At 36.4% G+C, this 26,591-nt stretch overlaps 1 protein-coding gene across 7 annotated transcripts in view; it reads right to left on the bottom strand.

The window, feature by feature from the left end:
- Nucleotides 1-21,838: 21,838 nt before the first annotated feature.
- The window catches only part of LOC5578353 (exostosin-1), a 538,741-nt gene continuing 533,988 nt past the window's right edge, over nucleotides 21,839-26,591 (bottom strand). For all 7 annotated transcript variants that reach the window (XM_021850609.1, XM_021850605.1, XM_021850604.1 and 4 more), the window contains one exon: nucleotides 21,839-22,619. In XM_021850609.1, coding sequence (XP_021706301.1) covers nucleotides 22,511-22,619 — 109 coding nt within the window. In that variant the 3' untranslated portion in view covers nucleotides 21,839-22,510. The remainder of the gene's footprint in view (nucleotides 22,620-26,591) is intronic.

The following is a 26,591-nucleotide window of genomic DNA, read 5'->3' as shown; positions in this document are numbered from 1 at the left end:
CCATAAACTCTCCCTCGAAAATACTCACAAATTTGTTCATGAATTTATCAGAGAATTATATTATGGGTTCCCTGATTCTTCAAAAAAAAAAAAAAAAAATCAGATGTTCATTCAAGTATGTAAAGTAAGAGATTTTTTTTCTTCAACCGCACTAACGATTTTTTGTGATTTTTTTGAAGAAAATTTTCAAAGATTTACTCAAAAAATTTCTCCAGAAGTTCTATCGAGTATTCTTTTAGGTTCTAGAAATAACTGTTTCCAAATGATAATCTCAGAATTCTTCCATAAATAATATTTAAAAATTTCACGCTTCATTTTTGGATTCAAAAACTGCTCCAGGAATATCTCAATATCTTTTTTTCAAATTTCTTTGTAAATTCCTCTACGAATCACTTCATACCAGATTTCTAGAAAAAAACAAACAAGAAAGTTTTGAAAGAAATTTGTTGGAATTTTTTTAATAACTGCAGTTTAATATAATTCGGAAAAATTTCTGTCGTAAAATTCTAGAATTATACCTTAGAATTTCTGAAACTTGTTGTCAATGTACCTCAAACAAAAACCTTAAGTGGCCGTTGTTGGGTTTATTACAAAAATTCTTGTTCTTTTTTCATAGTCTTTAATAAAAGAAAATGATTGGTGGTAAAACGGATGGAATTTTAACTAAAATTATTTGTAACTAAAATATAAGATAATATGTTGTATGTACTCCAAAGTTTCATATACTATGGTTAACAAATTGATGTAGAATCATTTTTTTCCTACCTTTAGAAATTTCAAACAGACTTTTTTGAAGGGTACTTTATCGATTAATTTGAAGTAATATAAAAGTTTAACGCCGAAATATTGCCAATACTTTTTGAGAACATTAGCGAAGATGTATTATGATAAGATCTGTCATATAAAATTGTCATCAATTTAAATCTTAGTTTGAATCTTAGTTAGAATTTGTTGATGAATTCCTGATGGACTTTCAGTAATCAAGAGTCATACGAAAATTCTGAAATTTTTCAAAACTTCTATAATTTAACTTTTATTTTAGATTTTTTAAAATGTTGCTTTTTGGAGTACGGAAAGATTGTTGTACGAAGTTCCTCGAACCATCATGCAATGGAAGGACAAACAACAAAATGTTGAAAAAAGTAGAACAATAGATGGGCAATGGTACAATGAAAGCTAAGTGATTATTTATAATCTTCTTTTAGGGGTAAATAACAGGAAAGTTAAAACCTCTCTAAATAATTTACAAATAAAACAAATTTCTCAGTAAGTTCCATCAGAATCTTCGTTAGAAACTATCCTTCCTTGACTAATGGTTTTCTAGAATGTTGCCACAAAGCCTCTAGAAATTCCGTCATTGTATCACACAAAAATTCAAGCAAAATTTCTAGAAGAAGAAATCATACAAGTATTTTTGTGATGTATTTTGGAAATATTTCTTAAGGACTTTTGATGAACTTCGCAGAAGAATTTGTTATAGTTTTTATGTGAAATCTATTTAAATGAATTAACAGAACAATTTCTAGTAGGACTTTCAGCGAAATATCTCAGCACCAGATTAGACAGAATCAATGATTTTTTCTGGAAAATCACGAGGTAAAACTGCATTTTTGAAATACTAAATAATATTTTAGGTAAATCCGAGCACATATTCTGGAATTAGCATATACAAAAAAGTAGAAATAGAAGGAATAGATGTCCACCCAAAGGAATTCAATTCGATAGTATGAACAAGTCCCACAATATTATTTAACTAATTTCCAAGTGATTTGCAATAGCTCTGATGCCACCTTCAATATTCCTTGAGGAATTTGATTATACTAAAGTTATATAAAAAATATTGAAAATATTTCGAAAATTTTTGCTATAAACATGTTAGAAATAAATAAAATAATTTATGAAACAATAAGTTCAAAGTTTGAGCAATACACTATGGTTGGTTTTATTACATTTTTTCACACCTGTTTTAATTTTTACCATTCATCTGTAGAAAACTTGGCTGTCGAAGGCTTCAATACAATGCATATTGTGGCCAAATATGACCTCAGTAGTTTTCAAAAAACCCCACTGCCGAAGTGAATCAAAAGTGCAAAGAAGTAATTTTGTCTATTTTTCACAATTTTTTTCGGACGTTATACAAGTTGGAGCTAATATATGGATTTCTTAAACGAATCCTCATTAGGGAAATCATCATCACCGGACACGTCGTGCAGGGTATCCCCCAAAAACATGGAAAATCAGAATGCAGTGAATATGCTGCTTCATGCTGAAACAGCAGTATTTGGATTATTGAAAAAAAACAATTTTGGGGATCAAATTTCCAGGATATTGACGCTGTACCGCTGTATTTTTTGCAACGGAGACATCAAAAAATATCTAACAGTAACCATTCGATCGGAAGCTGGACGGAGCTTTCGGTTGTTGCGCGATTCACTGGAGTCAGAACCACCACGCTGATGCTATGTGAGACAAGCGAGGTTTTCTCATTATAGTTGTACACCATAAAACAACGTAACATCTCAACAGATTTTTGTCAATAACAAGAGGCATGCACATTGATTCGAAAGATATTGTTTAATTTTTTTTATTATCACCAAAAATTCTGGGGGGGGCCTGCATGATTCTGGAGGGGGCCAGGCCCCCCTGGCCCCCCCTGTTCCTACGCCAATGATTATTGCAAAGACAACCAAATTTGAGTGGATTTTTATAAGATTTCGTTGTTTCTAAATTGCATGGTATAAGGTAAATTATTACCAGATTTTTCTAACGTACTGTACATCGTGAAACTATTCAAATGTGTAAGTTATTGTGGCATTTGAACGAAAAAAGTATTTAGTTTTACATACAAAATCCAGTTTGGTTGAAATGTATAGTTATTGGGGCAAGTGTGCCACCTATTTGGTAAACAAAAATTGTTGAAGTGAAATTTATAAAAATGTAAACATCATCAACGAAATCATAATAATAAACTAAAATGAGGCTCCGGTAGTGGTTTCTGAAGTATAGTAGGGGAATAACTAACATGTTTGCCCCCAAAAGTGATTTTATCTCAAAATATTCAATAATAACATGTTTTTCGGCTTATTAAGTACCGTATTACATATCTACATCAATATTTTACCGTTATTTAGTGCTGATTTAGTGTAATATTGTACATATTTGCCGTAACATAAGGGTACTACTTATATTGTATTATTATTATTATTTATCTTTATTAGGGAGATTTTCAGCCCTTGGCTGGTTCATCTCCGTCAATATATATTGTATTGAATGGAGACAAAAATAACCATTATAGTTATTTGAATGAGTAATAGAGAGTTACGCATGTTTTGAACCTAGATATAAAGCACCACCTTATTACGATAAACTTAAAAATATTTTTTAAATTATCGATTAGCGTCTGCTTTTTAAGTAATATTAATAGGAAATAAAGAAAATTTCATTACAAGTAGAATTACATACGATGTTCATTCGGTGGCCGTCTTGCCCCATAGTGTCGAAAAATAGGTTATTTTGGATGATATTTGAGAAGCTCCAAAACTAATACTTTTTGAAATTATTTTCATTTCAAATAGCACAGTGGTTATGAAAAGATGTGAAACTATCATCATGAGGCTAAATTGGTGGATTTTATAAGCTTTGGGCAAAGTTAGAGAACAATTTGCTTAAGGTGGCACACTTGCCCCAAATTCCGCTAATCATTAAATGAGTGGTCGATGGAAATTTCTTCAGTCTTACGTCTTTTTGTCTGTACTAAGGCTTTCGAATATAGATTTATGTACATCTTTTGTATTCAATTGTGTTCATTTCTCCTGATTTCTTCACTGATATAACAATATACAAATAATGCTTTTCCGTTCAATTTGATCGCTTACAAATACATGTTCTAAACCTTTTTCGATTTTAGTTTTTTTTTTTTTTAATTTCGTCTCTCGAACGCTTTGCTTTTTTTCTGTTCCCTCTCATGGCAACAAGTTGAGTTTTTTTCCGTTTTGTAAAAATACTTTGATTTTTATGAGTTTCCCCCCGGGGTTGTTCTTCGAACATGAAATGTTTGAATATGCCTTTCCCAATCATTTGATATAACTTGATTTTATACTGTTTGCTTTTGCTTTGTTTTGAGATGTGAACAATGTCCTGTTGGTTTTTGTCTGGCGATTACTTGGCTAAAAGCGATAGAACGACATCTCGGCGGTGCATTATATCAGTGAGAGTAAGCGAGTGCGTACGGTGAATGATGAATCTATTATTTGCATTGCATTTGTGATGGCAGAGTTGGTGCGCTGAGTTGATTTACGATGTTTAGTTGGGTTTCTTCCAGCTTTGGTTGAATGTTCTGATGGGGTGTTGCGATAACCTGGATGATAATGGTAGGATGATAATGCAAACTATGAAAAGTGTTTTGCTACGGTTTTGTGCCGGATGATGGATTGCAACGTTAATGAGTTGGCTGAATATTGAAGATAGTTTTGTAGTGATACAGCAGTATTTCTAATAACCAATGTTTCCATCGAGCATTTAACGCTCTAAATCAGCGATATAGTGTTACCGAAGGGTTCAAAATTCTCTAGAATAGGGAACAACTAATCAAAGGACGTTTTCAGAAAATGTCAGTTCCTTATGGTCCATGCGGAACCGGATCCAAGGGTCCCGAAAGGAGGCCATTCTGGGCAATACGACAAAAAACTATTTATAATTATTTCGGTATTTGAACCAATTCGACGCTCAACCTTCCTGTTCTTTCGAGCATGTGACTTATCTCAGAATCCCGGAACCAGGGGCACGTTTCCCGGTGATTTAATTCTTAGAAAGCGTGGACCACTTGTTTGCACTCTTTTGCTTATATCGTTTGTCTCAATTGACCTATTTCCAAAATATTAACAATATTGTATAGAGGATTAGATACCGGTGGCTAACCCAGACCCAGGCCGGAAATATAGTGTACACTTCCTATTCCACTAGTGATTCTTGATCAAATTTCAATATATTTCGAATGTATTTATGTGAAGGCATATGAATATAGCACAGGGGAAAAAATCTGATCCCAAAATCATCCCTCCTGATATCATGATTGCAGAGTTTTTTCATCTTATGAAAATATACCATGTTTCGGACTCATGATATCATGATTGCCGTAACGCAACACAAGCGTTTTTTTTTGTAGCTAATGGCTCGAGCTCATGCATCGAATGCTCGAAAATCATGACTTGCGCATCCATTTATGATCTGTTTATAGTTCTGTCAGCCAACCCGATAAAATGAAAACATATATTGTCAGAGCTACGGCTGAACCAAGAACCTTCCGATTGGGAGTCGCGTACATTACCACATTACCAAATTGTTGTGTTAAATTGTGGATGATCGATACGAATAACTTGAAGCAAAGCGCACCGCTTAGTGATGTCACTCTGAATGTTACGCTTATGAATAATCATGATTTTGACTCCAGGAACCATGATTTGTCTTCCTGGTGTCATATCGAAGCCAATTTATGAATTTCATGGTTTGTAAATCATGATTTTTATTCGTGTATGTATCAAGTCTTGCGAGCTCATGTGGAACATTTTTGAACCACCCGCAATAATTATTTGGCAACTTGACGTGTTCAGATACAGGATACCGAATGTTTTAGTACATGATCCTGGATACTACCTACCCAAATCAGATGTTGATTTCCATACTGTGCTGAATAAAACAATGTTCATTCGACAAAATATGGCCATTGTAAGCCCTTCTGGTGACCAATTGAGATTCAGTTTCAGAACCACGTTTTTGGATCCAAAAGATCAATTTTTATTACAAGAAAACACCCATCATGCACTGTATCAGAAAATTGGAACTCATAAAGTTGGAACATCATGAACGTATCTGGGTAATTGGGAGTTTTATTTAGTAACTCCGGTATTTAGTTTCAGAATACAAATATTTCTAAGAAATAATCATCTTGTGGCACAAAAGTACAAATTTGAAGGATATCCATCATGAGAAATACTACAACTGTTTTGTAAAGGTAATTCTCAAGATGAATTCTAATCAAAATACTGGAAGGATTTGGATACAAAGTCAGGAATAATAATGTTGCGAATAATTATCCTGGATGGATTCTGATATTAATCTTGGTAGAAGTATTTTGATGAAAAAATTGGAAAGGTTTTGATGAGAATTATGAAAGAATTCACATGAGAATCCTGTAGAGATTCTGGATGAAATTGCTGGAACGATGCTGATGAAATCCTGAAACGATTCCGATGATAATCGTGAGAGAATTGTGATGTAAACTTTGAAAAGATTCTGATGAGAATTCTGGTAAGGTTTCTGACTTTCACGACTATTCTGACAAGCATCTCGAGAAAAGATATTTAAGGACAAATCTCCTTGAGTACCAAAATGGCCTCTAATATGACACCTTACTCCCCCCTTCGCTATCCGCTCCATCCTCCCACGCTTCTCACAGTGTTTTCGAGAGCGTTCACAAAAATGATTATTTTAAGTTACTAACCTTATTGTAGAAGGGTGGTTTCTTAACTGAAAGCATTCCATAATGTGTTTTTTTACAAATTACAAGTTTTTGAATGCAAACACGTAGTTATTGCTGTGATTTGTGTTGTAAAATATTACGCACTACCGATTCACTTCTTCTTCACGCACCGAGATATTGTTTGCTGGCTTGGTGCCCGTTCTTAAACTCACTTTTAATCGTATTTTTACTCACCGTAGCAATTCCAAAAATCTAATGCGATACTTGAAACACTTTGCACAATGCTCCTGGGAGCAATAAATCACTTATATTCGTCAATTTGTGCTCGTATACAGCACCGGAACGCAAATTCACTCAGCCAACATTGTTTATGAATCGGATGCTCCGCTCTCACTGATTGGAAGTGATGTCAGTTTTTATGTTTGGAATTAAAATTGTTTGGACATTCATACACTTGCTCCAACCACGTATTTTATAATCTCATAATACTCAAAAGGTGTACAACGTCACAAGTGTTGTAAAACATTTTATGCGTGAGAAAAACAATGTACGACGCAATTTAACAGCAAAAATGAATATAAGATATTGTACAGTACAATTGACTGTAGAATTCAAATGCATACTGATGGCTACTTTCTCCGTCCGTGAGAAGTGAGAGAAGAGAAGAGAAAACTGCCAAAAAAGTAAACAACACACGCATGGTGTGAAAAATGCTTAAAAATTTTGGTCAAAAAACATGTTTTCACAACCAAATGAAATAAAATGTGATTTTGAGCTCTGCGAGGAATTTGATATAAATCCTGCGATGGATTTGATGAGTTTTGATAGGAATCATGAATAGATTCTTATGAGAATCCCGCGAAGAATGTTATGTGAATCCTGCGAGGAATCCAATGAGAATCATGAGAGAATACTGATGTGAATTATGTGAAGATTCTGAGAGTTCCTTGAGATGATTCAACAGATACTTTCTAGAATTCTCATCCTTCTAGGATTCTAAATGGAATCATAATTTCCGAAACAAATCATTACAACTTTGTTATCAAACCTCAGTTTCAGAACATTGATTGAATAATTCCAAAATACAGGTCGGACTCGATTCTCCGGAGTATCGATATTTTTTCACTCCGGATAATCGAATCACTAAGAAAAAAAATAAAATCTTCGATAAAAGAACTTAAATATTATCACTCTTTAATGAATGTTCGAATCCTCTGAGCAAAATCGCAAATAGAGAAACTTTAAAGTAGATGGAGTACTGTGTACCTTTTAATTCCGCTCCTAAATGCTTATCTTTGACAGATACGCGTATTTCGACTACCACTTGCAGTCTTCTTCAGTGGATACGAGTAACTGACACTGAAGAAGACTGCAAGTGGTAGTCTAAATACGCGTATCTGTCAAAGATAAGCATTTAGGAGCGGAATTAAAAGGTACACAGTACTCCATCTACTTTAAAGTTAAATATTATCTTTTTTTGTTGTTTTAAATATGTAGCCAGAAATTATCTCTAGGAATAGTAGGGGTCTTTATAAGAAAACAAAATTTTTGACCAGCATACACGAAAAACCACTTTTTCAAACCCCCCTTTTCTTAAATACGTTCAAAACTGCAAAACCATTCATATTATATATTGCAATACCAAATTATCTCAGATTTAAGCATAAAAATTGAAAAACAAGAACATCATAAAACAAATTCCGGATAATCGAGTCTAAAATTCCGGATAATTGAATCCCGGATAATCAAGTCTTCGGATAATCGAGTCCGACCTGTACTCCAATTTAGCTTCCGATGGTTTTACTCTTACGAAACAGTTGAATTTTTCATTCCTCGTGATGAGAATTTTCTCCAAGTCTTCATATATTGTTAAAAATTATATAAAATCGGAAACCAAATTGGACAATACCCAAAACCGAAAAGCCAATCTGTCATCAAAACCCAAAATGGCATTTAATTTTGATTGATTTCTAATACTTGCGGTCTCCTGTATCTGAATATGTCAAGTGGCCAAGTGATTATTGTGGTTCAAAAATGTTCCACATGAGCTCGCAAGACTTGATATATACTATATTCATATATTTTCACATAAATACATTCGAAATATATAAAAATTTTATCAAAACATACTAATAGAATAGAGGGTGTACACTATATTTACTGCCGTGTACCCGAATCGGCCATAAGTATCCTTTAAGATCTTAATTTTTTTGGATGCATTTGGAGGTGCAACTTATCTCTTGCACAACACTGTTAAAATTTTAATAATTAATCAATTAAATCAAAAGATTGAAGCAGTGTTCGGATTTTGATACGAATAAGCCGATCGAACCATATTCGGAAAGTGTAACAGTTCGCGAACCATAACGGTTCGTGGCACATCGCCTTCGGAGAGCCCTTTGAATGTAAACATTCACTCTATCGTTTGGTACGTGGCACGAGAACGTTCAAGAGCAGCATCTCTCACACATTGCAACAGTATCAAGCTATTCGGGTGATTTATGTTTTGCATAAAATTGATAATAATTTTCATAATTTCTGGTAGGGTCGGTGTTCCCTTAGTGGACAGTCCCCTATAGTTGCACTAGTGGCTTTTTACGGCCGTTTTGCTATAAATCTCTTCAAAACATTTTTTGACATGAAGGTCCGGAGCTATATATCTAAGTACCATTGATACACAGCTTGATTTTGTTCAAAAAATGATCTAAATAATTAGTTTTGCTTAAAATTTGAGCTCCCTTGCGCCTATAGTAAACCTATTGTTCCTATAGTAGCACTACTGAGAGATAATTTTTAACAATAATATCAATATAACAATAATTTATCAATTAAGAACTTTTTTTACACCAAGCGAAAGCTTTTGATCCACACTTTGTAGGAAAAATATAAAAGTTTTGTAAAAATACGGTTTTGATAAGTATTTTGCCAACGCCGTGATGCTAGTGCTACTATTGGAACAGAAATTAGCAATAGTGCTACTATAGGCACATGTATTCCTATAGTGGCACACGCGATAATAAATACAAACATTTGAGTTTTCGAAGTTTTTATATTTTTCCCAAAAACCCTAGATAAAAAGCTTTCAGATGATGGAAAAATATGCGGCTATTGGTACATCGACCCTAATGCAGCCTTTAACAACTTATTATAATCTATTGAACCATTGAACGTCCCTTTGGTGGCAAACATAGCACAGAAAATGGAAAATATTCGCCTCTGTTTCTTGATCATAATGAGAGTGGGTCAGCGAATGTTACAAGTGGCAACACACAGTGATCGGCACCAAACAGTGGGTGGTTTGTGTCTGTCTTGTTTTCGTTCATGGCTCGTTTTTTCCACGAACGATAAATGTCATGCGTGTTGTATGAACGCAGGAGGATAAATGGGATGAAATTATGAATCGTGTGTCAATGATCGTTAAATTTTCCAAACCCTGGATATAAGCACAAGAGTGCAAAAAAGTGGTCCACGCCTTTTAAGGGTTAAAGCCTATGCCCTGACTACAGAAACAAACCAAAAATGAAGAGAAATGCATAGATAAGCGGTAGAAAAATGACCCACTATACGAGTTTCTCCAGTGGTCGTCATTCCTGGGTGATTTTAATGGCCACAATGAACCAGAGTGGTCATTCACTCATTATTGTGTAAAATGGATCACATGCTCAAAACACCAGGAATTTTGAGCCGTCGAATGCCTAGGTTTGGTACAAAAACTTAAATGTCCCACAATACCGATATCTCTGGTGGTCATTCCTGGTTAAATTCGGTGGTCAACAAGCATCGAAGTGGCCATTCATCTTTAATTGAACTGGAAGAGTGACAGATATTAAAAATCATGAAGATTAAGCATTAGAATGCCTAATTTTAGAACACAAACAATAGGGTTATCTCCGGTAGCCATTCCTGGGTAGTTTCGGTGGTCCAGGAGAACCAAAGTAGTCTAAAAATTATTGAACTAGAAGAGTCACAAAATCCTTGAACCGTCACATGCTGAAACTTACTAGTCCCATAATACGGGTTTCCCGGTGGCCATTCTGGTGCTCGAAAAGGACCAACATAATCATCCATTCATCCTTTAGGCAAAAGACATTTAAACATTAAAAATCGATGCCTGACTTTTGGTTTCGGGCATAAGTTGGAGTAATTTGACATTAACTTCAAATTGAGATGTCCAGGAAACTTTGGAATCTAGAGTGACTCCAAAGTACTTTACCTGATCAATACCCTTGATCTCAGAGCTAAAAAGATATACAGATCAAATCAATCGCGGTTTAGTCTTTCCGTAAAAAGAAAAATAGTTATTTTATTCGGGTTAACCGAAAGGCCGTAAGCAATCTGTATGATCCCTATTGCTCTGGGAAGTCGAGACATTTTTTCAATCTCAACAGATCTTCATCGGTGCACAAGAACTCTTTTGCAAAAAAAAAGTCTAGAAATTCAATACCTCTGGATACCGCTAAGATAAAATTGATCTAAATACCGTTAAATATAGGTTTTTCATGGGCAAAACGATAGTGAGATGAGTATACGTACACGGCACGTGATTTTTTCGTACGATTTTACCCCATTAAAAGTTGTTTTACCCTATTTTTAATAGAAATGATATACTCAAAATCAATATCTTTAGATCCCGCTGGGATAGAACCATTCAAGATACGTGATTTTTCATACGATTTTGGCCAATATAATGTAATTTTACGTCATTTTAATAGAAATGATATATTTACAGATCAATATTTCTGGATTCTGCTGGTCTAGAATCAATCTTTTAACCGTAAAAGAAAGATTTTTTCATTAACAAAACGATAATGAGATGTGTGCTCACGTCATGTGATTTTTGTGTATGATTTTGGTCAGTTAAAGGTCATTTTACCCTATTTTGATCAAAAGTTACCTACTCAGGAGTTTGGTTGCACATTTCTCTCAAATCAAGTGCCGTGTATGTGCACCTCATTGTCGGTTTCTCATGAAAAAATCTTTCTTTTGCGGTACAAAGAACAATTCTATCCCATCAGAATTCAGAAAATTTGGTTTATGAATTATAACATTTCTAATAAAAATAGTGTAAAATTATCTTCAACGAGACAAAACTGAACGAATAAATCACTTGCCGTGAACGCAAATCTTTCTTTTGCAGTAAAAGGATAAATTCTATATAAGAGGCATCCAGAGATATTGGATTTTAGGACTTATTATCTCAAAAAAGTCCGCTGTGCGGTAGGATTCGAATCTACGATCCTCAGCTTTATCTTGTTGAATAACTGCGCGTTTACCGCAACGATTATGTGGGCCTTTTTGCTGTAGGTGTTTCCGTAAAAAATACATTCTGTTATTTTTGAAACAAGTGATCTGTACAAAAACGAGGCATAAAAGCAGGAAATAACAACTGTCAGCTTACACACTGATATTTATCAGTTTTGGACTATCAGAAAATTAATCAAATTTCCTAAGATTGATTTAACGAAAGTCTTTAATTTTTTTACATAAAATAGTTAGGACAAAGACTTCCATTAAACAAGTTACAAAAAATAGCCACCAACGCTGTTGTTGCTTAAAACTCTTTTAACCCCCAAAGCACCGGGGCACTCTTTTTAATTTTCAACCTACTTGTGCTCAGACATAAAGAAGTTTAATCAGATGCGGTTTTTTACAATTTCACTTCCAGTTTGAAAACCTCACTCGCAGGAAGCCTAACTCATCCCATTAATCGTAGTGAAAATCGTATTTGAATTTTTTTTTTCTGAGCACGTTTTGATTGACAGTAAAAAGTATGTACTGGGGCTTTGAGGGTTAAGTTAAATATTTTCACTGAAAGTGACGTTTTGTCTGTGCCCAAGCGTTCATAGAATCTGGAGAATCATCGTCTTATAATCTCATAAGAGGCGATGACGTTTGATAATACGTGAAGACTTTTCAAAGAAGCTCAGGACTGAAAATCTCTACAACAAAGTAAAAGAAGAATAAAAAAACTTTTCGCATAGTGAACGTTTTCTAATAACGTTGTTTTATGGGAGGACAAGTATCAGTTTAACAAAGACAATTAACTTTATGGCAAATGCCTGTTATACGAAACGTCCCTTTGTGAAGTAATTCACCCTTATTATAAGACAATCTGGCAAAACGACACGGTTGCTTCATAAGGGCTAATCTGACCTTATCGGTTTCTTTTCATCAATCCTTCCTTTCGATAATAACTTTGCCAAAGTAAATATACTTCCGTAATGTTTATGATGCAAAATTCGTTTAGCGCTCGATATTGAAAAGTTTTACGAAAAGGTTATCATTGCAAGTAGGCCCTAATGAAAATCAACGGCCTAAAAGCGATTTACAACAAGCTAAAATAAATTGTGTACATAATAATGAATAAACATTCTAACCTGTTGATAAAGCATAATCTTCACTTCATCCGTTTTTGAAAAAGGAAGACATTTAAAGGATGAAAAGAAATAATCTATTTTATCGATCTTTAAGTTACAAAATGTAGCATTATGGTACTTTTATCCAATTGTATCATTTTTTTTTCATACAATCAATGAGTTACTGGCCGCAGCAGTACCCGAACGCCTAATCAAATTAACACACATTTTTAAATGACAACTAAGGCCATCTCGATCAAGGTGTGTGCATTTTACTCTGTAGCCAGAGTAAGGTGTAATCACTTGGCGAAAGCGGCTTGGAGGCCATCTTTAACTTGCTGGCCGTTTTGTTTACTAACATTACTGCTTTGCCTGGATGATGCTGAAACTGAAACTAACTGTGATGCCATCAGTGCGGACGAAATTGTCAAAAAAAAGAAAGAAAGGAGCAGAGCACACAAGGAGCAGGGGCGACCAGATTGGAATAATTCTTGACAACACTGTTTCTCCAACCAATCATGAGTGAATCTCTCGATTACCAGTCTCAGATGTTTGTAAACAAAACGGCCAGCCCTTCCTCACCTACCCTGTCTGGTTTTCTCCACAAAGTGAGCATAATAGGACACCTTAGAGAATTGAACGCGCCTTGATCTCGATTAGGTCGCATGTAATCAATTTTTATGCATTTGTCATTTTGTATCATAACGACGTATCTGCAATGATCGGCTTCTTTTCATCGTTTTTCTATTTCGCTAATAATTTGGCAAGTCGAATGACTGTTATTCTTTTTTCAGCCCGAAGTTCAAATCGTTTTTTTTTTCGTGTGTGCTGTATTGTAGAATCTAAAGAAAAACGACTGAATTTCGCGTACCAATGCAATGGAGAATAATCAATCCCTTTAGAAACGTCCTTATGATACTTAATGCGAGGTTTGTTGAGATTAAAGTTAACTGAATTGAATGAAAATAAATTGAAATTTTATTTTGCTATGCTTAGTAATAGTCGATTTAGGTTAGATTTAGGAATAGTCTATCACAGTGAAAAGAAATGAAACACGGAAATATACGCATACCATTTCGCCCAAGAGAACGCAACACTAAACAATAAATCACAACTCTGGTGTAATTATGTTTGATGCCTCGAAGAACAAAAATCATTAGACCGGCCCCAGTGGGCGATTGTTACCAACTGATGACGACGACCGACAGTGCACATAAAAATCCATCCCTTCCACCCCCAATTAATATTGCGTGTCGCGAGTGCGGTTTTGCGGTCCCGATTGAGTAACGCCACGTTCAGAAGGGGGTTTATGGTGCCGATGGAAGTGATTGGAAAACTCGCTTAATCAATCAAGCGGTCACGATCATAAAACATCCGGAAAGCGTAGCAAATATTGAGAGGTGGTTAATTAATTACTGCGTGCTGCCAATAATGAATGCAAATGGAATATGAAAATAGAAAACTGAATTCGTCAATTTCGTAACATCATTTGTATGATTACAGACAAACAGATGTAATTGTGAGGAGATTTCCACATATAACGGTGATTTCAAAGTCACTATGTTTTAAACCTCACAACCAGAGGCGCGCGCATCGCTTTTCTTCGTGTTTGTCGTTTTACTTTATTGACATCTGCTGGTCTTTCGCACGAACAACTAAATGTTACGTCTGTTTGTCTGTGGTATGGTCGTTGTGGAAATGTTTGGCGAATGATTCCATGCGTTTGTGGCAATGTCTGTGGGTGCATTTTGTGTACTTGCATTAGACTGGCCCAGAATTGGTCTCTGCATTATCCAAATAGTCCATCCATATCTGGGCCACCCTAGCGAGCGCTCACGAAGATTATGATTCCTACCGAAGACAGCAAAAAATGGAAGCAGAAGTTGTTGGAAAAGATTGGTCGAAATCTGCCCAGACAGATAGTTTACCCTGTTTGTGTACGTGTAGGAGTTTGATGATTGGACACATTCATACAGTTTTGTTTCGGATTTTTCCTCAGTGCGGATCGGGGTACAGTACAGTTAAACGGCGATATTGCATAAAAAGCTGAAAGTTAGTCTAGTGTCGTTTGGGGTTAGCGGAATTTCACATCGAAATGATCAATTTCAATCTATAGTTTAGCCAGGCATGAGTTTTACTCTAAAAATGGAATTGATTTTTGTGCTTGCTGCGGTTCTCCTGCTGCGGACTGTTGAACAAACGCACTTTGAAAGAGTTGATAGTTGGGGGTTTGGGTCCATAATTTTCTCTTGTTTTTTTTTTGGTTACTAGGTTATGTTGCTATGTTTAGTTATTGCAGTTTCTGGTTTTTACGCTTGGCTTATTATGCCAAGCGGTTAGATATGGATCAGGAATTGATTTGATTGATTTGCTGAACTGATATTTTTTGCGTTCGTTTACACCTCAACAACTTAACTGTCGTAAGTTCAACTGAAAGACGGCTGATTGGAAGACGTCCTTGATTTCATCTCCCGCTTCCAGTGAAATCCGGTTTATTTCGTTCGAGTATCTTCAATATCCTCATGGCATCAGTGCTAGTCTGTTTTCGTTTTTACTGCAGCAAGCTTCGATCAGTTGTTCGGTAATCTCGCTAAAATTACGTAGCTGATTCTTACAGTTGCGACTGTCACATTATTGTATTCAATTTCATTTTCATTTAACTACACTTTTTCTCATAATTACTGCTGTTGTAATAATATTAATCAATAACCTACGCTCTAATCGTATCAAACGGCACCATTTTGTTTCCTCTAAACTTTACATTCATCTTCTTCAAGCGTTCTGTGTGTTGCTTTCGTTAATAACCGTAAAAAAGTTCGTTCATTCAACTCAACACATTCGTTCAAACTTATCGAAGGTTTTTGTTTTTGGTTTACATAACGGCACCAATCTTCAAGCTGCAAAATAATTACAGTATTTACACTGGACTTACTTAAAATTACTTATAAAACCATTATTGCTAAGTTTTATCATCTTCCAGATTACGAAAATGGCGTGCGAAAATGCATTTGGAAAGTGTTTTTTTGCTTGTCAAAATCAACAAGTTGTTTGTGTATTAGAGCGCTTAGGTTGACAGTTTGAACAGTTAGCGATGTTTCAGTCTTCAGATTTTTCAATTGAAAGTTTGGACATTATCATCAATGGATAAAAATTTGCTTCATAAAACGTTCTTTATTATAAAAAGAGGATGAAAATAATGTTCTTTTTCTCCTCAACGATTTTTCATCGATTCCTCTTTATGTTTTGCAATATTTCGTCTTTTAACCTGTCGATTGTATGCCTCTTCTACTTTTTGTTCTTAGAATTTCTGTCATAGATTAACTTCGCATATTATCCAATCGAATCTATAATTAATCTTTGCTGATTTCATCATGTAGAAAGACCCAGGATGATTAGGCCGATATGTTTAATTGTCAACAGGCCGAATAACTATAAGAGATAATAATGTCAAAGTCGAACGAATGATAAATGACTGAGATGTCATCAAAAAGATGTAGTGACTATTTATTTTGAACTTGGTTTCAAATATTAGAATATCATGATACAAACTGCTTGAATATGCTACTCAAACATAAATTTGCAGCAACCCTGTAATTTTGAGTTATTTTTTTCTCTCAATATTTTATTAGCTCTTTCTATTGTTGTCAGAGAGCGAAGAGCAAAGCTACCCTAAAACTGAAATTTAGTGCGTTACCTCAAATTTGAGGAAGTATCAAAGTACTGAAAATTCAGTTATATGATCTGCCGGTTGAGTGAAATGTTCTTACCCAGTAGGCATTTTTTAGCATGGCTGCAAATTAAAACAACTTCTACCTCATCAACTCAAAATTAAGTTAACGCATGAAAGCCCCGAATTGAATGGCATAAACAATAGAAATAATAAACCATAGAAGAATAATGTCGCTGAAGTTCCCTTTGTTCTCGCTCAGAAACATGTTGGGTACATAAGTGTCAAACTGCATACATTTTCGCGTTGACATTTATAGCCCCGCCTATCTCCGCCAGCAAAAGATGTTCCTACTGCGATGCCAGCGACATTCTTGTTCTATGGTTTATTACTTCTATTGAATAAACTCACTTTTGAGTACTTCATTTTCTCCGTGTGCGGGCTTTTGACAGCAATGTCATTTTGAATGTTTTCATTCTGATTCTGATTTTGATTCTTGCCGGAATGGCCGAAAAATTTCTCCAGGAATTCTTTCTTTAATTCTTAAAAAAAATCCTGCTACCACTTCTTTAAGAGTCCTTTCAGTGGTTTTTCAAAATATTGATCATGGTAATTTTTTAGGAATTTCTCCGATGATTCTTCCATAAAACCCTCTGAAAATTGAATTAGGAATATTTCCATAAATGGATCATTGAATGTAGTTTTTGTCAGTGCTCACCGCATCAACACAAAGGCGCCACTGTATATGGAATTTAACATTGTGACAGCATTGCTGTTCTGTCAAATACACAAAGCTACGGTGGCGCTATCTATGCTTTCCATAGCGTCCGTTTTGGTTATTGTAATGATCCATTGTAGCAGAAATTCCTCAAAAAAATCTTTTTATTTTGGATTTCTTTCGGAATTTTTACGGGAATTTCTCCAAGAACTACGCTGCGCTTTTGTCCAGGAATTCCGAGTATCCTACTCAATGTATTGCGCGGGAAACTTTTCCACGAGTAATTTCAGGAATTACTCTGAAAACTCCACCGTGTATTTTATAGTTCTCCTTGTAATTTCTGTAGAAAACTTTTTGGGCGATTTCCCTTAAAACTGTTTTGGATTATTTTTTCTCCAGCAATTCCTTTAAGAATATCTCTACGATTTTTTTTCCAGAAAATCTTCATCAGGGAATTTCTTCTTTTTTTTTTGGGAATTCCTCGGAAATTTACGACAGGTCAAACTGCTGTATATATTTTTCATGATTTTTTTTGCGAATTTATATCAGAAACCAAATCAGCTATTGGATTTCTCCAGGAAGTAATCTAGCGATTATTTCCCATGAACCTCCCACGGATATTCCTAAAATGCTCCTTCAAGGGCTCTAATTTCGATACCTCAAGAATACAACCTGGGTTCTTTCAAGGATAACCACAGAAATTACCTTAGATCATCAGGAATCCCCCCAAGATTCTTTTTGATATTTTTTAAGAAAATCCCAAGTCCTCCGGAAATCCTGGGGGTGATTCTTCCATTGATTTCCATAAAACATCCTGTAAGACTCCCGTTTGGAACATCTTCGAAAATTCAATCACACACGTCTCTAAAGATGCCTACAGAGGTATGCTACTTATTTGCCCTTCAGGATTTTGTCAAGTTTTTAACGAAGGATTTCTTTAAGGATATCGTCAAGAATTACTCCAGAGATTCATACTAAGATTTCTTTTCCCGTATTTTTTTTTAGATATCTTTCAACGAAGCCTTCGAAAATTTGTCCAGGCATTCTTTTAGGGCATGTCTTCAGAGAAATTTCAAGGAAATTTTCAGAAATTAGATTAAAAAAAATTGTGAAGTACTTTTCAAGAATACCTAAAAGTAACCTCCGATGAAACTTGTGTAAGTTCTAATGTAACCCTTGATAAATAAGGATTTTTGAATGAATTCACGGTCTCTTGGGGGAGTTAAAAGATTTCCTAGAAGAAATTACAATGGAAATCGTGGAGTAGAATGCTTTAAGGAATTTTAATAGGAATTTCTGAGAAAATTTCCAAGAAGAATTGCTGTACGAAAAATGAAAAATCTTCGTAGAAAATGCTGGTATAATTTCAAGAGAAAACGCCTAGGGGAATGTCCGAAGGAACTCTTTAATGACCTCTTAGAAGAACTTTTAGAGGCCCTGTGGTATCTGAGTATGGTTCGGATTTATGCGGGCTCCTAGATGAACTTCCGGAGAAACTTTCATTCCGGAACATTTGAACGATCAAACTGAAATTAGATGGCTGGAAGTTGTGAAAGTTATCGAGGAACACTTCTACCGGGATTATTTCAAAACTCTCCCAAAATATTTCCTCCAATCTATTCAGGAATTCTTTTAGAGAATTCAACAGGAACATCTCAGAAAATTGCTTAATGAAATTCTCCAAAAATGTCTGGGGAGATTCTTCCAGAAATTTATTTAGATAATCAGGGACTCTGGAATTACTCCTAGATTTCCATAAAAAAATCTCCTGGAGAATAGCTGGGAAATCTGCAAAAATCTTCAGAAAATAAGTGCAGGAAATCCGCAAGAAGTTGTTTCTCCTGAAACTTATATTTCTACTTATTATATCAGGGATTTGTTCCATTTTCCATGAATCCTTCTGATAATTCCTACAGAATTTCTTTTGGGATTTTGTTCAGGAAATTATACCGGACATTTCTTTATAAAATTCCTCGCTAATTTCTCCAGAAAATTCTTTGGAAATGTTTTCAGGATTTTCTCCAAGAGTTCACATGGGAATTTATCCAGGAAGTTTCTCGGAAAATGCGTCCAGTAATTTCTCATGGAATCGCGCTCATACTCAAGGATTTTTTTCCACGAATCCTTCTGATAATTCCTACAGAATTTCTTTTGGGATTTTGTTCAGGAGTTATACCGGACATTTCTTTATAAAATTCCTCGCTAATTTCTCCAGAAAATTCTTTGGAAATGTTTTCAGGATTTTCTCCAAGAGTTCACATGAGAATTTACCCAGGAAGTTTCTCGGAAAATTCGTCCAGTAATTTCTCATGGAATCGCGCTCATACTCAAGGAATTTTTTCATGAATTTTGCCAAGAAATCCCTAGTTCTTCCAGTCCAGAAATCCTTCCGGAAATTTCTCCATGAGTGCTCCTCTAGTAAGTTTCTTCAAAAATGCTTTCACCTGCGAATATTCCTCGAGGAAGTTCCTTCAGATAGTTGTCCGGAAGTTCCGTCGGAAGTTCCATTAGAAGTTCTTTCGTGATACAGTTGTATCACTCAATGCTCAACATTTTATTCAACTAGCTCGAATAATGATAGTCCTTGCTGAACAATTTTGCCAAAGACGCCATCTTTTTTAATGGTCATGACCCTTCAATATAAGCAGAACAAAAGTTTCATGATCACTAGCGCCAACTAGGGGCAAAATCTCGAATTTATTGGGTAAAATAATGATAGCCCTTGAGCTACTGAAGCACTTTGCCATCAAAATGCCGTCTTTGGTTAAGTGCTTCAGCAGCTCAATGGCTATGTTTGTATGTTGCTTTCTAAGTGGTCAAGCTCCTGAGATATCCGCAAAACTAAAGTTCCATGCTTACTAGTGTCAACTGGTGGCAAAGTTTTGCATCAACAAGCTCGAATAATGATAGCTTTTGACTTGCTGAACAATTTTACCGAAGACGTCATTATTCATGGAAAAAATTTCCATGAATCTCGAATTTCTGAGCTCCTGAGATGTCTGCGAAACAAAAGTAAAAGTAACAGTAGCGCAATCTAGTGGTCAAATTTTGAACTAAATTTCCAATTAATTGAGGTCAGGAAGTTAAAAACTAAAACATCATTTTTTTGACATACGATTTTTTTTCAGTATGTGATAGGTACAAGAGCCATTTTGAGATACTCTGGTGTATTCTAACTGTATCCTAACCATTCTGGAATGCAGAACACGAAATCTACGAACCCTACAGGTATTTCCATCACAAAAAATCCTCAAGAACTCCTCCGGAGATTTTATCCAGGAATTTTTCGGTAAATTTCTAAGAATTCCCCCGGAAATTTCGTCCAGGAATTCTCTAAATGAGTGTTGAGTGAATTATCCAGAGAGGATAATATAACACGGTTAAATCTATAGGTTATAACTTTCTAAAGGAATCCTGTTTCAGGAAAAGTAGCATATTCGTTGTGGCAGTAGATCCAATGTCCTGAGCTCCAGAACAGTTTGAGCAACATAGAACATCTCATTTATGTAGTAATATAATATATTGTGAACACCCCGAAGATTAAACCAAAATAATGGTATATTTATCACAAACTTATGAAGCAAATAAGCTACTTCTACGACTTTCGATTCCATGTTCTAATGTTCAGGGCAGTTTGGGTGATCGGTAACTTCCCTGTTTTTCTGTAATTACACTGCGGAACACGTTTTTATCTCAGGCACCAAAATACCGCTTTTTACTTAGTTAAGGGTTGCCGAATCTATTGTCGTTTTCAAAATTATCATAGCACGTCTAGTTTTTGAGATATTGAGTACTAAAAATGCATAATTTATCTATTTAAGCCAACTTGCACGCAAGTTTTCCAGCTTGTATGGCAATTTATTTGCTTAATTTGCCACAGAATTCAAACTTCATGTTTATAACAATACCTACCAACAAAGTTCATAACACTTTCGATGCTCATAAGCCATATTTTGGTAGTTCATAAAAGTATTGCATTTTTCATATGAGAGAAATGAATAATTTTGTATGGAGACTGCAAACTGGTTGAAAAAATTGATTTAATCGGAATTTTATCAGGCAATGTTAACTAAATTACATCTAAAATGTAAGTTTGGATTCCGTTTTGCATGCTTGGTGGATTAGATCAAAAAAACGTTTGATAAAGCATACTTTAAATTACATGTAAACATCAAGAAAACCAGTGTTTTGTACAAATTTGACGATTTGTTTCAGATTCAGCGATCCCGAATCTACTAGAGACACAAAATTATATCCTTGAGACACGCAAAAATGTCATTTTTGCTACGCTGTGTTATTGAATCAAAAACTGCGTTTTTTTTATTGCTCAACGCTTCAGCACGTTCTGTTGTCATCTTTAGAGACTTGATTTTTACTTTTACTGATAGTTGTTCTGTATCCGGTCAACACTGACAATTGACACTCCATATAACCGTATATCTTTACAGCTCTCATCAAACTCGCATAACTGTTCAAACTATTCCCCCCAAACGCTCGATCAGTCAGTATTATTGCAAAATAAAGTCTTCAGTTAGCTTTGTTCTACTTCCTCGGCTCATTCGAAACAAAACACCTCATCGTCGTTCCTTTCCCTCTACCTTGCTGTTTGTTTGCAGTAAAAAAACATCTCTTTCAATATTTGTTTTATCGCTTAAAAACTTAAACAATTGAGTAACTTTATCTCCTCTGGCAGCTGCTCTTTACAAGACTGATTTGCTTCGTCCTCCCGCTACAATTTGTCCTACTTATCGCACTAGAATAAAAACGCTTTCCGTTCAATATGTATTTGTCCTTACTTGTTTTTCCTCTACTAATAGTGTATCAATGTCTGTTAGGGTTTGTTCACAATTTCCTCCTAACATTGCCTATGTACAAATTGCCATAACGCCTATCGATAACAACCATTTTTCTTTTGTTCGCTCACACTGAATTGATTTAGTCTGCTTTAGCGTGTAATGTGTATGTATTTTCAGTTCGATTGTTTGCAAATCCGCGAAATTGCTTCTCCGTCACTAGTGTGTTTGTTGATTTTGTTTTGTTCACTTACGTTAAAAACTGCCTCGTTACTAACATTTGCATTGACTATTTCACCGGTAAAAAATAAGGACTACTTAGAAAAACTCACTTTCACCTTAACTAGCTTCTGCGGTCCGCGGATCTATGGTGGGTACATAACAGATCCACGTGTCATCACGTCAAACTTCTTTATCTAACATACAAAACTAGACTCGTTCAGATACGGCGCTCAAAGAGCGCACTCTCGCGGTGACTTAGTAGACGTACAGGAACCGCTAGCTGCCGACCAGTTCGATTTGGCGGTACTTTTTCCTCAGGTTTGACACCGAGTCCCGGTAGAGGACCGGATCCAGACGGAGGTTCGATCGCAGCAGGGGCATGTAGCTGGAACGGGAGAGAAGAAATTATGGTTAGTAGTTCTTGTATGAGCAAGTTTCATGTGTAGAATTACACATAAGACTCGATTCCTGAATCCATCTATGAGAGCGTAGAAATCAAATCAAAGATTTTCATTATCTAGCCCTTAAGTAATATAGAATCTTCTTACGTCAGTACAGTAAATTTTACCCCAGAATTTATTCAAATCACAATAACAATTGTTTTTTTTTTTAATAGTTTTGCACAATTTCTCACAAGTTTTCAAAAATGCCCCTATATGTTAAAGGGTGTCCGACCATTTGGCCGAACGCTGTTTGGCCGAACGCATTCTGGCCGAACGGATAGTTTGACCGAATTACTAACAAAAAAAATAATCAAATTGCTATTAAACTGCCCATAACTGCATATTTGTAACATTCGACAAAAGTAGGCATTGAGTAAATGGGATACCAAGTTTGCATTTTAATACAGTATGGGAGTAAACCAAAATTTCAAAAAATTACGAATAACTCAAAAGTGCTTATTTGAGACTGAAATTTTGTACATCTCATATCGCATACTAGGTGAATAGTCAGAAAATAATTCTGATAAAAATTTCATTGCTATTACATTGTAAGACTCATTTAAAATCTCAATGTGACTGTTATGCGATTATATTTACCAATGTGACAAAACAACTTGGTATTTTTTTTCGAATTTCCTAGAACAATCTCACAGATTTTAGTAAGTTCATTTCATATCATTTGATGGCTCTCCATGGTATCAACTCCGATTTGTCAAAAATGTCGAATGTGACTCTTATGCAGTTATGGGCAGTACAGTGATGTGTAGGATTCGTTAGTGTGGCCCCAATAACTGATCAGCTAATAAAATTGTTTATTTTTATGATATGACGGGACGTCATGTTTGTCGCTATACAGTCGCCTCTCCACATCTCGATATCGAAGGGACCATCGAGATAGGGAGAAATCGAGACCTAGAACAAATTTTTAATGAATACTAGATTGAAAATCACTCCGTTACTAGGAAAATCAAAAACAAACAGATGTCATTTCGTCTTCGCAAATTGTTTTGAATCCCTTAAATCTAGTCTAGTAACCTTTGATAATGGGCATATCGACATACGGAGAGAAAATCGGGAACGACAATCACATCGAGATAGAGAGATATCGAGATCCTCCTTATCGAGGTATGGAGGGTGAAAATGTATGCAGATTGAAGGGACCGGAAACATCATCGACATAGGGAGAGATATCGAGATGTAGAACATCGAGATGTGGAGAGTCGACTGTATCAGTGCTCCAAGAGAATGATAAAATCAACTCGGCCATTCAGGACGAAGTTGTGCATCCCACACATCGCGTCAAGACTCGAAGCTTGTTGACTTGTCTCTGGGTTACGAAAGATGTGCTAGGGTTTTAAGTATTTTTTAAAGATTTCATCCGATTTTTTTCCTTTTTTTTAAACATAGGCATTTCTATTGAGTTATACTAATTTCACAACTGATGGCAATAATTTAGCATATATTTTAATTGGGACTTTTAACTTCTTTAGATCATCGGCAGTTTTTTTTAGTTATACTGATACAATTTTTTTTCCATTACACTTGCTTAAGTTTTCATAACAGATTTTTCCTTCTTTTGATCTGAAACGAGTTGACCCCGGGAGAAGATGCTCAGTCCCAGAAGAGGACTGGCCTAAGCCCCAAGCAGCTGGTCTACAGCCAACGGCCGCTTCCGGGGTGGGCACCAAAGGCCGTCTTCTGTCTCCCGGGTCCCAGGGCGTATATAGTAGGGGAGAGCTTCGGATGTGGGAGTCCTAAAATGATGAGGATTTAACTTACGGTTTTTATTCGAATGATCGTGGGCGGCGAGGGGTGACGAAACTCGGTAGAGGAAGGCAATTACCACCGGCGATGGACGGCGGAGTGGGCGGTGCTGAAGACTCGGGGACGGATGGTGCAATGCTGCGGGGCTGAAGGTCCCAATTACTTCGTGCTGGGATTCGGAGTGACGGAGCAGTCGACTGGAGCGCTGGGGGACCATATGCTACCGAAGGCGGTCGTCATGGGCTGGCTGAACTTCTTTTTCACTACAGGGTAAACGGCGTCGGGGTGGCGGACTTGAGATGACTCGACTGTACCACCAGTTTGACGAGGTGGCTTCAATATCCGCCCGAAGAAACTATACGGCGATCCTGAGCAGTGGATGGACCTCCACGTGGTCGACTTAGAGAGCCTGATGATGGCCAACGAACCCAAAACGTTCGATCCACTTTAGTCGTTGGGGCCGGCTCGTCGAGGCGGGATACCCACCGTATTGCTTGGCTGATTGCTTGCCCAGAAACCAGATAGACGTGGGTCAAACCGATATTTCTCCGGTAGCACCCGATGACTGATACCACTCGTTGGCTAAGGGTCTGAACAAGACCGGCGTGACGTGGTTATTTTCCACTCGACTCTACCTTGATGATCCGACACTTCTGACTTGGTTGAGAGATGCTAACTTACTGCCTATCTCCGATCCTTCGCTCTACCAGCACTCATCACCTTCGGTGTGGGTTCCGCGTTTTGCCACCTCCGCTTTTATTGAGTAGCACACGCAGCCACCCATTCGTAGGCCTGCGTTTTGAGCGTTAGCTCCCCCAAGCCGCCCATTTGATTTGGACGTTGGCTAACTTACATTTCATTCTCCTACCGTCCCACATCAATCAAAAGCAAAATGTTACTGTACGGTAACAGTCCCCCTCTGGTCAGAGGAAAAAAAAGGATAATTTACAATTGTTCTTTTTTTTTAGTTCTAGTGAATTATTATTTAAACTGTACAGATCTTATACAAAAGAGCACTAAATACGGAAAAATAACAGTAACTGGGAAAGAAAACTATATGAATCGAAACGAGTATTGCAACGAATTCATCGCGAGTTTGCGAACTACAAAATAGTCAAAACTAGCAGCATCACAATACAACTTGACCTCTCACAACCTCTCTGGGCTTTCGAGGGCGGGGTCGACACAAAACTAGGTGAAAAAAACTCCATTTCACGTCCGTAATTCCCGCTTTACATCGTGGACTATACATTATTAACGCCACCGACTGTCTCGCGGGACAGGACCGACTCGGACGAAGGATACGACGAAACTAATCATCTAATTGTAATCTCAGAGACAATTTGCTTTTTATCCTAACAAAATCTACTGTGGTCGAAAATACTATAACAAAACGTTTTCGTGATAACTTACACGTGCGCAAGCTGCGTGAGAGCTAGGCGTTTGGCGCGAGGCAAACTCTCGCGTATTGCGGTATGCCATACGTACGAATGATCGTATAACAGTTGGTCGGTTGTGCGAACTACTTAGACCGACTTCTCGTGAGTCGATTGATTTGAATTTGGTTTTCAGTTTTCGGTTGACTCTCGTCCATTGTGGAACGGAGTCCGCGCGCGTCTAATCTTTTATGTCACCATTTGAGGACGTCTCCTCCGGCAGACAATTAACGTAATTAAAATTGTTCCTACAAGATTCCTAAGAAGCGTGAACTTCGTCAGGAGTCGCTCCGCGGTTAGCGAACGCCTACGAAAAATGCGCCAAGGACAGAGGGTAAGCTTATCAATTTGAAAATTACTAGAGAAGGTCATTTTTCATAATTTATTATTCTAGGATCGCTACAAGCCGGACTCAGTGACCGGGAACGGATCCTCTACGATCATCAGACAGGCTACAACAATAGCGTCAAAGGTCATTGTCCTGCGGCTTTCAGCAACTGAGCAGGCCATACGCCAATATTGCGTCCATGCGCATCAACTAATTCGTAGGACGATGAACCGTGTCTGGCAACAACCGTACAAGGTACATATTGTGCTCCTAATTTCGAATTGTAATATTCGTTAGAATTTGAAAGCTTCGTGTTTCTTTTATACACCGTATTGCCTACCTCAAAAGGCTTAGCAGGTTTACGGTTGCGTAAATTATATGTATTG

The sequence above is a fragment of the Aedes aegypti genome, chromosome 3 (assembly GCF_002204515.2).
Source record: "Aedes aegypti strain LVP_AGWG chromosome 3, AaegL5.0 Primary Assembly, whole genome shotgun sequence".
NCBI lineage: Eukaryota > Metazoa > Arthropoda > Insecta > Diptera > Culicidae > Aedes > Aedes aegypti.
This window is presented reverse-complemented; position numbering and strand designations above follow the sequence as displayed.